This window comes from Staurois parvus, unplaced genomic scaffold, assembly GCF_062004578.1.
Source record: "Staurois parvus isolate SC_StPar_1 unplaced genomic scaffold, SC_StPar_1.0 ptg000136l, whole genome shotgun sequence".
NCBI classification, from domain to species: Eukaryota; Metazoa; Chordata; class Amphibia; order Anura; family Ranidae; genus Staurois; species Staurois parvus.
The window spans coordinates 8,762,599-8,776,167 of record NW_028317932.1 but is presented as its reverse complement, the minus strand read 5'-3'; the positions used below and the strand labels follow the sequence as shown (position 1 = coordinate 8,776,167).

General features: G+C 39.3%; 1 protein-coding gene across 1 annotated transcript in view; it reads left to right on the top strand.

The window, feature by feature from the left end:
- Window positions 1–13,569, top strand: part of ITGB8 (integrin subunit beta 8) — a 243,644-nt gene that overhangs the window by 143,231 nt on the left and 86,844 nt on the right. Inside the window, exons 4-5 of the mRNA XM_089673165.1 lie at window positions 5,342–5,588; window positions 12,998–13,163. Of these exons, the coding sequence (XP_089529291.1) occupies window positions 5,342–5,588; window positions 12,998–13,163 (413 nt within the window). The remainder of the gene's footprint in view (window positions 1–5,341; window positions 5,589–12,997; window positions 13,164–13,569) is intronic.

Genomic DNA, 13,569 nt, shown 5'->3' with positions numbered 1-13,569 from the left:
CCAGTGATTTTCCATCAGATACTGCTGAAAACCAAATAGAACTGAACAGAGATTGAAATTTGGAGGAAAATATGAAATAGGAAAACCTTGTGTAGAATAAATTACAAATACATCAAGAAACAAACTGCAAATAGGCAGTATGTGGGCAGGAAGATGTGTGTGGCAGAATTTCTTGGCATATATTTTATTTAACCTTGATAAATATCTTATTTAACCCACAGAAATAAACAGTAGAAAGCCTTACACTTGTTTTATATCATCCCAGAAGTTAATGTTTTACAGTGCTGCAAGGAAGGGTAGGAATTCAGAGGCATTGTTTAGCTGACATTTACATATTTAAATAAATATAAAGTACTGTACAAGCAAGAGGCATTTTTAAAATTAAAAATATGGTGTGGTAAATAAATCTTCCTACTATTTTGTTAGGAGAATCCCTTTAAAATGTAGTTAATCTTTGGTTATGTTGAGCCACACTATGGGTAATTTATAGGAAGTAATGCAGATCAGAATGACAGTTTTGCCAGTGGTACCCAATGGAATTCAAATTGTCATGCCTCAAATATAGATTCAGAAATGAAAGCAAGTATCTGGATGGTTGCCATAAACAATATTTTCCTCTATTCTGGTGTTTACAAATGTTCCCCATAGTGGATAAACTGTTACCCCATTAATATGGTATATCACCCCAGGCAATACAATTATCCATCAGCAGATTTCATTTGTTTTGCATTTTTGTAAACCTATTTATTTTTGTAAACCTATTTATTTTTGTTTAGATAAAAAGAGATACTTTATTTCATGTTAACAAAGAAAGCATTTGAAAAAAAAATTGAAGCTGTTTGACCTGGTTGATGGCTCAATCTTTCTCTAAGCCCTAAATGAGCCAATTATGGCATTGCCCAATTAGCAATTTACACTTTATACAACAAATTGCCTAAGGAATATGAGATCATAAAAATAACTTATTAAAAGTCCTAAAATAACATGTCCGTGAAATAATGGAAAATATTCACTCAAATTATTGCCTCTAAGCCTTCTATAGCTGAAACCCTGTGTACTTTAGGTAATGAAAAGTCTAGACTTTTTGGGGCCGTATTGCCAAGTGCTTGGCCTGGCGCTACTGAAATGCATGAGTGGCTGCGTTGGCAAAAAGCAGCTTACACTGTACACATTTTATCTTCAATGCTAAATGTTTTTACATTTCATTGAATGTGTCAGAAGTGACACTTAATCGCACCTAGAATTAACATTTCCATAGAACTAATAAAATATAAAAAAAAATCTGTATTAAATTGTAAAAGAATAGAAATCTCTTTGAAATGAAACAAGTCTGTGATCATATGTGTATTGAATGCTAGACTGCCAGGTGTTCAGTGATGCAATTCAACAGTTATGTTAAAATAGCTTTATTTGTGCTGCCAGCAAAAACACTTTGCCTTTGGCCACCATCAGATGCCCAGTTTAAAATTCCACTATGTGCAAACTCCCTTAATGTTTAAACCAGAGATGTACAAATGCCATTTTAATACAATTATATTTTGCTACGCCTTGCATTCATCTGTAATACATTTTCTTGCCGTTGATGTTTCCAAGAGTGGAAGCCTCAGCTGAAATACTAAACCTAGGAGATCTTGCTGCTGAAATGAGCAGGGCTTGCTGGGAATTGTAGTTGTTTCCCAACAGAGGGAGTGATTCAGGTCAGGGAAGGGATTTAGGCCCCCATTCATTTGGGCATTAATGAAACCTTTCATTGGAGAAACATGGAGGCTGACTTTGCTGAATTATTCTGTAAATGCTAATTTCCTGCCTGTCATTCTGACAATCTAGGCTTCAGTGATTTAATCCTCAGATCCAAAACAAGTATGAACATCCAAACCTAAAAACAAATGTCAGACTTTAGGAATTCATGGGGGGAAATAGCCAACTGAAATCCATCCTTAACTGATTACTATTTTGTTTGCATTAGTCTAATTAGGAAATGCAGAGTACACAATATAGTCAAGTGTTTGTGGACAACTGACTATCACACCTATTTAAGCTTTGTGGACTTCCTATTCCAAAATCGTGGTCATTAAGGTGATTTTAAACTCTTTTTAAGCAATTTTAGCACCTGAATTTATCATTTACTGCATATGAAGTCTCATTATCTTTTAATCCTTACCTGTTTAATCAGGTCCCATGACTGCAGCACCAGGTTTCCTGTTTCAGGGTGACTCCTTTCTCTTGCAGCATACTATGGGGTTGCGCTTTCATGAAGGGGCTAGATTTGTATCTCCCTACACGGTATACATCAATAGAAACACACAGCCCTGTAGCCCAGGATGGCAAGACACTCCCCTGCTCCTCCCCCTTCTTTCCCCTTCCTTTTCCAAACTATCAGACTAACTGAAGAGTACCCTGTCCACCTGTCGGCAGGTTGTCTACTACAGTGAACTAAAGTTGAATAGTGGATACTCCTGCGCTACCTTCAACTGGTGTTGTAAAATACTAGTGAATGAAGGATGTTTCACTTTAAATGTATGTTGCTAGCATCCAAATGTGTTCCCACATTATATAACTTGCAATACTGTGATAGGTGATGCTCCACTGCTGTGAATATTAGTGAATAAAGGTGATATAAAATTGCATAAGTAATCTTTATTGAACAAATAATTGAATTATCATACTTGAATAAACAAACATAAAATCTAGTGCATTCCAAACATGTGCAAATGTAAACTTGATGATTATAGCAGTTTATTAAGTCCACATAATGTGCATGATTTAATATAATACACGTGCTCCTTATTAACTTCTCACAAAGAGTGCCACCTCTGTGCTCACAGAACTCGCACCTCCAAATTTATATCATAATGCATGTATATGATATTCCATCCAGATTCCATCAATTCTTTATGCCTCCTTCTCCTCCAGACCACCAGAGGCTCGCCACTCTTTTCTTACTTGGAGCCAATGAAAGGATGGTGTGGTGCCTTTAAATCTCTCATGGGCTCCTAATGTCTCCTTCACCTTACTCATATGTGGGGAGAGAAATACATCTCTTATGGTCTAGTACGATAAAACATTCAGATTTTTCCTAAAATACATTGTACTTACATTTATACACTGTTAAAGTCGCTTTCCTTAACAGAGATCTCGGTTATCGCTTCCACATGACAGCATTTCCGTCTGCCTCCGCTCCGCCCTACGAGTTACGCCACAGTCACGTGACGACTTCAGGGGCTGACGGCAGACAGACTGCATGTCCTTAAATACTCTTATGGATGTAATTGGATTATCAATAATACTAATGTGGATATGCATAGATTAATGTTTACACTACTGAATTATTACCTTGTAATCACAGCATGAGTAGACATTTATTAGCCCATTTTCCCTTTGTGGACTCCTATTCTATGGCTACCGATTGCTTTTAGTTCCAAAAATTGTAGACAAAATAGTTGCCACTAATACTGAATGTATAGGCTACAACAAAATAGCCACTGATCCAATTACACCCATAAGAGTATTTAAGGACATGCCCGCCGCCATCCCCTGAAGAAATGATGTGACGGTGATGTAATGCATATGGCGGAGCGGAGGCTGATGTGGACCGGAAGTGACATCATGCGGAAGCGATAATCAAGATCTCTTTTATGGAAGTGATTTTAACAGTGTATAAATGTAACTGCAATATGTTTTAATAAAAAACGGAATGTTTTAACGTACTACGCCATAAGATGCACATTTCTCTCCTCACATATGAGTAAGGTGACGGGGCCAACACCACTTGGCAAAGCCAGTTGCATGACACCAATGATCTTTTTAGCTGTCTGTAAGGGTGACATTCAGACCATCACTGTAATAGGGGCATTCTTCTCACTGGCCTCCAGCCCTGCTATTTTTTCCCACTGATCCTTTATTAATCCATTTTAGCACAGATCCCTGAGATCTGAAATATTTCAACGGTTCCTCTAGAGTAAAAAGGTTGAAAAAAGACTTTTATGATCTGCAATGGTTTGTTAATCTGCTATATTGAAGATACTACAGTACAGTTTTTTTTTAACTTTGCCTATGCCTGGTGTGAAGTTATTGGAAAGGGGTATATGCAAGTAACTGACACACGTGGTTTCTAGTCTGGGTCAGTAGGCACATTGGAGTATGAAGACAGCAAGTGGTTACCAAGGGTAACAGAGGTCTAGCAAGCAGCCTGTTGTGAAGCGTGTACCTGGGAAAGGTGGGACATCCTCTTGCAGTGAGGGAGTTGCTATCGTCATTATATCACCCTGATGGTCCATCTACCATAGCAACGGGAGCAGATCAGTGATCAGAGATGCCATGCAAGGTGCACAGTGGGACTTCATTCCATTACTGGGAGTGAGGTAGCGGAGATGCGTTGGACTGGTGGAGTGGGCAACAGCTCAACATGTCCCTTCTAAATGCAACAAATGACAGTATTGGTGTACATTGGCTAAAGAGAGTTAACTGAAGTTCAGGTTATATGTTCAAGTGTATGGCCATCTCTTGAATTGGGGGGTCTGCCTTGAGGTTGCATTATCCTTGAAAACAACCCCCATGCCTTGTCCTGGGGCATTGATGAGCACGGCACAGTAAAGGTGCCCCATGTGCAAAGCGAATGACCATGTCTTAGGTCCCCAGCGTAGCCCAGAAGAACCCATCCCAGGGGTAGTCCTCTTATGTGACCCACACTTTGTGCCCTACAAGAAGGGGAACATGGAGGAAGTGGCACCCACCTACCTGCAACAGCTTACACACCACTAACGCTTTCCTGTGAAAACTGAAAGCAGGAGCCAGCAGCACTGAAAGGTGTAAAGTGCAAGTGTTTTAAAAAATTGTTCACTGGAAATGTTTATTTTATCGTTCTCATTGTGTTAAATGTGCCGCAATCACGCAAACAAATTCATGGGACGTGCGACGCCCAAAAAAGTTTCCAGGACCTTTTTTGGATGTCGCGCATCTCGTAATTTTGTTTGCGTGATCGCGGCAAAAACGCCTTGTGTTTTCAGGTGCTATTGAAATGAATGGCACCTGAAAACATGATCACTTTTACAGCGTGTTTTCAAATCGTGGACAGAATCACAGCGATTCTGCCCACGGTTTGAAAAACTTGGTTGAAGGTGCACAAAATGACTTTATACTATATGCTGTATTTTTAACGTAACTGAACTTAATTTAGAAGTGTGTTCCTTTTGCCATATATTGTATTTATACAGACTGTGGCCCTGAGATTCCTATGTAGCAGTATTTCTTTAGATGTACATCCAAATTTTGAACTTTTACGATTACCACTATGTTCAGGGATCATTCTCTTGATAACCTGTGCTGTGTTTCTTTTGATCAGGGGCTAAAGTAAACTTCATGCTAAGAGTTCATCGCTTGGAGAAATATCCACTGGATCTGTATTATTTGGTTGACGTCTCTGCCTCAATGGCTGCCAGTATAAAAAAGCTGAACTCCATTGGATTTGACTTATTTCAGAAAATGACTGACTTCTCTCCTGACATTCGATTTGGATTTGGATCATTTGTAGATAAGCCTGTTTCACCTTATATTAGTATTCATCCCGACAGAATAAAGAATCAGTGCAGGTGCGTATATTTTTCAGTGATGGATCATTCAGATATTTCAAGGTGTTATCTTTCAGGCCTGTCTGTTCTGTGTTGCATTATTGTGCATTGAGCCCTGGTCTACACTGGTGTGACTTATGTGATTTGACAGTTCCAAATTGCATGACAAGTCGCACTCCATTGCTGGCAATTGAACCTTTCATTTTGCCATGTCACAGCAATTTAAAAAAAAAGTTCCTGGACTCTTTTTGGCGATTTCATTGTGACTTGCCTAGACCTCTGTTATATGAATTCACAAGCCGCAATGAAATCACACTGATATTCGGCTTTGAAACCGCGCTGAAGTAGCACAATTTCAAAGCCACATCAGTGTGAACTGGGGCTTAAGATGCATCGTATTGTGGCAGATCAATAATATTTAAAGCCTATTGTTTTTTAATGCCCAAAAAACTGACATGTAGCATTTATTTTCTAATGCAGTGCAGTACAGCTCATGGTAAATGGTTGTGGTGCACTCCATTGCATGTGTGTTACAGCTAGGTTTCCTTAATGCATTGGGGTGTCATTCAGAATGCACTAACCCACATAACATGCAGGTTACCACAGCACATTGCATCGCAATGTTTTGATTCAGCCCTTAAAATGTTACTAAATATTATATGCAGTAAAGCATGCTTGTTATACTCAATGTGGAACCTAAGGGGTTAATCCTCTGCATTGCGTAAATGGGCTGTTTGATCCTTTCTTCTTTGATCCTCCTTCTTTTACTGTGCCCAATCCATCAGTCATAGTACAGAGCAGCAGTGGCAAATCTGCACATGCTCTGTTTGATGTGTATTACTAGAGGTTTTTTCTTTTCTTTGGGAGGGTGCATTTGATCGGCACAGGGCTAATCAGCACTGTTCAGACAGAGGGTCAGGGATCATGCAGCCTTATAGGACAGTCAGAGGAGAAGGAAAAATATACTGCTGATGAGAAAAGGTATTTAGCAGTTTATATTTATTCAAATAATTGCATTTCCATGTTCTGTGTACTGTGGGAGACCAGATATAGTGAATGCAGGGTCCTGCATGTACTGCACCTATCAATGTAACTTGATATCTAGACTATTCTGATGTAATGAACGTCTGTGCATGGTTTGTGATAAATGGAGATGGTTTTTTGATTTGAAGTGAAATCTTGATATGACCGAATGCCCACCCATTCCATTTTTTATTTTTTCTGTGTAGACAAGGGAATAAACATTTCCCTGTACATGTGTCACCTTGCACTCTGGGTCAGTGAGAGGACTGAAGTGAGCAAGATTGGTCTTTTGAAGATTAGCGATGGGTTGACCTGTCACACCTGTGATTCCCAGAAATCTCTCTGTAGTACCAAATATTGCATCTAGGGTTTGATCTTACTAGGCCATGCATTTTGTATCAATATCCAGTGCATGCAAAAGCATTATGGCTACTAGATGGAACTGACAATGAAGAAACTACATATGTTAGAGAAAATGCAGCGATTTTCATTCTAAATATGTGGACACTTGTCACATCTGCACAACAAACATTTTACACACAGACCCCCTATGTGTCTAAAATGCTCGTCAGTAAAAAGTCAGGAAATGCACATTAGTACAGGTTGAGTTTAATAAATGATGACAAGGCTTTCTGTATGCTGTCACTAAATTTTGGGAAATATATGGACATACCATTTCCTTGTTTGTCTGTGAGTGATCTGTTTATCGGAAGATTTTGTGTGTAGTAACACAGAATGCTTTATTTTGTGCATACAAAGCCTGTTTTGTGCATATTGGAAAAAAGAAAGTGAAAGTGTGTTGATAATATTCATTTTGATTAGAATTACAAAATGAAAACAAGTTGCTTATTGGTTGACAATCTTTCCTCTACTTCATGAGGATAATTAATTGTATCAACAGGAGAAGATTGGTGATTATGGTATGGACAGAATTTATAAAGAGATAGTAACCAGACAGGAAAGTGAGAGGCAGTCCAACTCATTCAACTATTCCATTGCAGATCATCAAATTTCAGTCTTTTTTTCAACCTTTTTACCCCAGAGGAACCCTTTCATGTTCATATTCATATTTCAGGTCTCAGGGATCTGTGCTAAAATGGATTAATCAAGGATCAGTGGGAAAGAATAGCAGGGCTGGTGACCATTGGGAAGAATGCCCCTATTACAGTGATGGTCAGAATGTCACCCTATCAGACAGCTAAAAAAATAATTTGTGTCATGCAACTGGCTTTTCCAAGTGGTGTTGGCCCCAGAACTATCCAGGCACCATCAGATGGGAGGTAAACTAGTCACAGCTCAAGGAAACTCTAGCAACCTCTGAAAGAACCTTAGGATTCCATGGAACCCTGGTTAAGAATGGTTGATCTAGGGACTTAACAACAGTAAGAATTTAAACTGTTGCTGGGGGATGGGATTGGATACAATGGAGCTTGTGGGACCGTTGAAGTTATTTACTAATTTATAGGGTAGTCAGTGGTAAGATATTACAAGGCACAAGGTTAAATGGCCACCAGTGCTTTAAGGCTCAATAACCAACCTAATTAAAGTGGTTCTAAAGGCTTACAATCAATCACAGCCAGTGAGCCAATGAGAGGGGGGGTAGTATTTGTTATTGCAAAATTCACTACAAATCACTGCTAAACAGGGGCCTAGTTAATCTTGCTTCTTATATAATATTGTATTGAATACCAGAGTGCTAACATCAGCACCTATATAGAGTTGTCTAAATTAATGGATTTCCTGTAGAAGTTACCCCAACCAGATCCTAAAAAATTGTTTATCTGCAACTGTTGAATTTAAGGCATCATATGGTGCCCACAAGTACCTGTGATAATCAATTCAAACCAGTCCTTGTGGAGCCCCTGGATTTTAACCCAGGCTGTATGGTGTGCCCCTTTTTTTGTCCATGCTGCACCCCTCCCCTACAATGTAATTATGCACTGACAGAGCTTTTACTGGGCACCAAGGGTCTGGTATTGGATTAAAGCCAGGAGGAGTAGGGTTTAGTACTGATTAGGACTAAATCCAAGGGCTTTCGTTGGGAATTCGTGGCCTCCACAGAGGCACAGAATATTACCAAAGATCCTGAAACCTCAGCAGTATTGTAACCTGAGCCAGTTTTTAGGATTTGACAGGTTTACTTTAAAGGTACAGTCACTGACTTGTATGTACACATAGACAAAATCATTATTGATTAGTGTTCCACACGGAAGACTAATGTGTTGGTTGTTTATTTGGTTCATTCATGACTTGATGTCTATAAATATCTTCTTTGATGTCCATTTCAGCAGTCACACAATAAAATGTAAACATTATGGCTGGTGATAAGTGGTCCTGCAAAAACAATGTTTTGATTTTGTTGGAATGTGTGATTACAAAGTAGGTTAGAATGAAGAGATCCGAATGGAATTCATTGCCTAAGAGATTTGTCATTCAGCCCTAATTTTTTTTGCAATTTGGATAGCCAATTTTTATACACAGCATGTCAAGAAACTATTCTTCTCCTATTAGGTAGTGAATGGGATTAGAATACAGATATTTATTAAATGACCACCCCAAATATCTAAAAGTGTGTGTGCTTTTGGATTTAGTATAAACAGTAGCTAGATGAATAGTGAAATGGGGAAAAGTTCTGTCTGGCCATGACCATGTGTTTGGTCAGTGTACACTTATCTCTGCCCAGTAAGAACAAAGTAACAAATTCGCATGATAGCCCTTTCCCCTTCTGCTGATACATGGGCAGCCCCCCGCCCTTTTAACTTACTGACAGATACCTTGAAAATAAAGGGGAACCTCTGGGTATGGAAGTTTGTCTAGTTTTAGCGCTCATTCATACGTTGACTTACTATTCTTGAGCGTTTGGAAACCTTGAGTCTAAAAGCATGTTCTGATCCAAATGGTCTGTGCACATAGCACAGTTCAGCCAAATTGTTGTTCAGTAGAAGGTATTACCTGTCTACTGAGAGTAATTCAGCCATGGCATAATGCTGCCTGAACCACGGACCGCACTATTCTACGTAGTGTGTACAAAGCCCTAAGAAACCTTTTATTGGCGTCAATAGACATGGTCAAGTTTATTTAAAACCTCAAACATTAACATTATTATCACTCATCTACAGTCAGGTCCATAAATATTGGGACATCGACACAATTCTAACATTTTTGGCTCTATACACCACCACAATGGATTTGAAATGAAACGAACAAGATGTCCTTTAACTGCAGACTGTCAGCTTTAAATCTCAAACTTATTTTTTTCTCAAAAGCATTTTTTAGGGTATATTTAAAGTACTGCATTTGATTTTAATTGTTGATGGTTAATCAGGCATGGGACATTGTATTTCGGGATGTGGTACAGAGGCTGCCTATTGTCTACTATGATGAAGCAGAAACAATCTAGGTAGCTCTAGACTAGGGGATCGGTGCTGATTACTCACTGTGCTCATTCATACAGTCAGGTCCATAAATATTGGGACATCGACACAATTCTAACATTTTTGGCTCTATACACCACCACAATGGATTTGAAATGAAACGAACAAGATGTGCTTTAACTGCAGACTGTCAAACTTTAATTTCAGGGTATTTACATCCAAATCAGGTGAACGGTGTAGGAATTACAACAGTTTGCATATGTGCCTCCCACTTGTTAAGGGACCAAAAGTAATGGGACAGAATAATAATCATAAATCAAACTTTCACTTTTTAATACTTGGTTGCAAATCCTTTGCAGTCAATTACAGCCTGAAGTCTGGAGCGCATAGACATCACCAGACACTGGGTTTCATCCCTGGTGATGCTCTGCCAGGCCTCTACTGCAACTGTCTTCAGTTCCTGCTTGTTCTTGGGGCATTTTCCCTTCAGTTTTGTTTTCAGCAAGTGAAATGCATGCTCAATTGGATTCAGGTCAGGTGATTGACTTGGCCATTGCATAACATTCCACTTCTTTCCCTTAAAAAACTCTTTGGTTGCTTTTGCAGTATGCTTTGGGTCATTGTCCATCTGCACTGTGAAGCAGCGTCCAATGAGTTCTGAAGCATTTGGCTGAATATGAGCAGATAATATTCCCGAAACACTTCAGAATTCATCCTGCTGCTTTTGTCAGCAGTCACATCATCAATAAATAAAAGAGAACCAGTTCCATTGGCAGCCATACATGCCCACGCCATGACACTACCACCACCATGCTTCACTGATGAGGTGGTATGCTTAGGATCATGAGCAGTTCCTTTCCTTCTCCATACTCTTCTCTTCTCATCACTCTGGTACAAGTTGATCTTGGTCTCATCTGTCCATAGGATGTTGTTCCAGAACTGTGAAGGCTTTTTTAGATGTAGTTTGGCAAACTCTAATCTGGCCTTCCTGTTTTTGAGGCTCACCAATGGTTTACATCTTGTGGTGAACCCTCTGTATTCACTCTGGTGAAGTCTTCTCTTGATTGTTGACTTTGACACACATACACCTACCTCCTGGAGAGTGTTCTTGATCTGGCCAACTGTTGTGAAGGGTGTTTTCTTCACCAGGGAAAGAATTCTTCGGTCATCCACCACAGTTGTTTTCCGTGGTCTTCCGGGTCTTTTGGTGTTGCTGAGCTCACCGGCGCATTCCTTCTTTTTAATAATGTTCCAAACAGTTGTTTTGGCCACGCCTAATGTTTTTGCTATCTCTCTGATGGGTTTGTTTTGTTTTTTCAGCCTAATGATGGCTTGCTTCACTGATAGTGACAGCTCTTTGGATCTCATCTTGAGAGTTGACAGCAACAGATTCCAAATGCAAATAGCACACTTGAAATGAACTCTGGACCTTTTATCTGCTCATTGTAATTGGGATAATGAGGGAATAACACACACCTGGCCACGGAACAGCTGAGAGCCAATTGTCCCATTACTTTTGGTCCCTTAATAAGTGGGAGGCACATATGCAAACTGTTGTAATTCCTACACCATTCACCTGATTTGGATGTAAATACCCTCAAATTAAAGCTGACAGTCTGCAGTTAAAGCACATCTTGATCGTTTAATTTCAAATCCATTTTGGTGGTGTATAGAGCCAAAAATGTTAGAATTGTGTCGATGTCCCAATATTTATGGACCTGACTGTATTTGAAGTATGAGATGTGACAGTTTAATTCCTTGAATGCTCGCTAGGAAGCAATATGGTGGTGGGTCCACACTAGGATGGTGAGTCACACAGCCATTTGCACTCGAGTGTGTTCTGACATGTTCTAACTTGCACTTGCCTGGATCGAAGACCAGTTGACTTAGTCTTTACGGAGTAGTAGAAAAAATAATGTGTGTGTTGCGCTGTTGGTAGGAAATGAATGGCAGGAATCTGGATCAGCAGATTAACATCAAAGTTTGTGTGGAAAATGGCAAAAGTGAGAGGAAAACTTTCAAATCCTTTACAACAGGCTTATGGTGAACATTATATGAAGAAATCAAGTGTTTTTTAATGGCATAGGCGGTTTAAGGCAAGGCGTGAAGATGTCCACGTTGAAGTGGGCAGCCAAAAATTCATAGAAGGAATGCAAAAGTGGATGGAGTTTTGGTTATGGGAATCTATTCGGAGGAAAACACTGGAACTCTGGCCTGACAAGTGGATTTTCCTCCATGACAATGTGCCTGCACATGATGTGTTAAGTGTTTGCAAAATCCTGGCCCAGAAATCCATTCCGAAACTTGCCCAAGCTCCTTATTACCCTGACTTAGCAACCTGCAACTTTTGTCTGTTTCCAAAATGAAAAAATGCCTTAGATTTGATCACATTCTGGACATCCAGTGTGCCGCGTTCCAGAAAACGAATTCCAGTAATCTTTCCAGCAATGGCACACTCATCTAGAAAAGTGTGTTGCTTCACAAGGGGACTACTTCTCTGCAGGTGACAACAGCCGCTAGTGTATAGGTAAGCTAAACATTTTTTTTTTCTTTACGGTCCATTCCAGGAATTAAATTCTCACGCCTTGTATGTTGAGTTTTGGAGCATCCTGTTTGGTTCTCACTGTGTTAGCCATGCAGAGCCATCTTACTGATGTCCAACCTGAAAGTTTTCCTTGCTAGCAGGCTGAGTCCTGCTTGTACCAAATTACGTATTTATATTTCGGTGATGTTATTAGTTTCAAATTGAGCAGAGCTGCTTGGTGTGTGTTCTAAGAACAGTTTGTATATCAGACATAGGGAATCAGGTGGTGCATAATGGACACTAAATGATTTCACTGGCCAAAACAATTTCTGGATCTAACGTGCAATATACACGTTAAAATATTCCTGTCAGGATAGCATTGTACCTTTTATCCCTGTGCATCTTTAAAATTGGTCTTCTGGACAACGAATGTTACTGTGACAGTTTCCTTGTGGATAACATCATTTGCCTTATATTGTATCATGCTAATATATCGTTTTATCTTACAGCGATTATAAACTGGATTGTATACCACCTCATGGATTCATTAATGGACTGCCTTTAACAAACAACATTACCCAGTTCATACAAATTGTTGGCAAGCAGAAGATTTCGGCGAATATTGATAATCCAGAAGGTGCCTTTGATGCTATGTTGCAGGCAGCTGTTTGTCATGTGAGTATGTTTTTATTTAATACGCAATTTTATATTTACATGGCTTAATGCAGCAATCATTCACAAGGGGTAATGGTGGTCTTAACAGACCCTAGCACTGTGAAGTAGATATACATGTGCAGATTACAGTATGATCCTGTTGCTGTAGCCACAGCATCAAAACTAATGGCACTCCAAGCCATCAGCAAGCACCTAAAGAATAAATCCACTTTTGTGTAAAAAAAAAAAAAAGGAAATAAAATAAAAAATAATAGAACATGTACATTCGCTACACAAGCCATGTTGTAAATGAATGTTCTTAAAAATTACCTTTCCTTTCCGATCTACATCACTCATTTTCTTTAAAATTCAATGCAATATGGCAACTCTGAGGCCTTCTGTACACAGTTGGTGTACAGAACTTCCC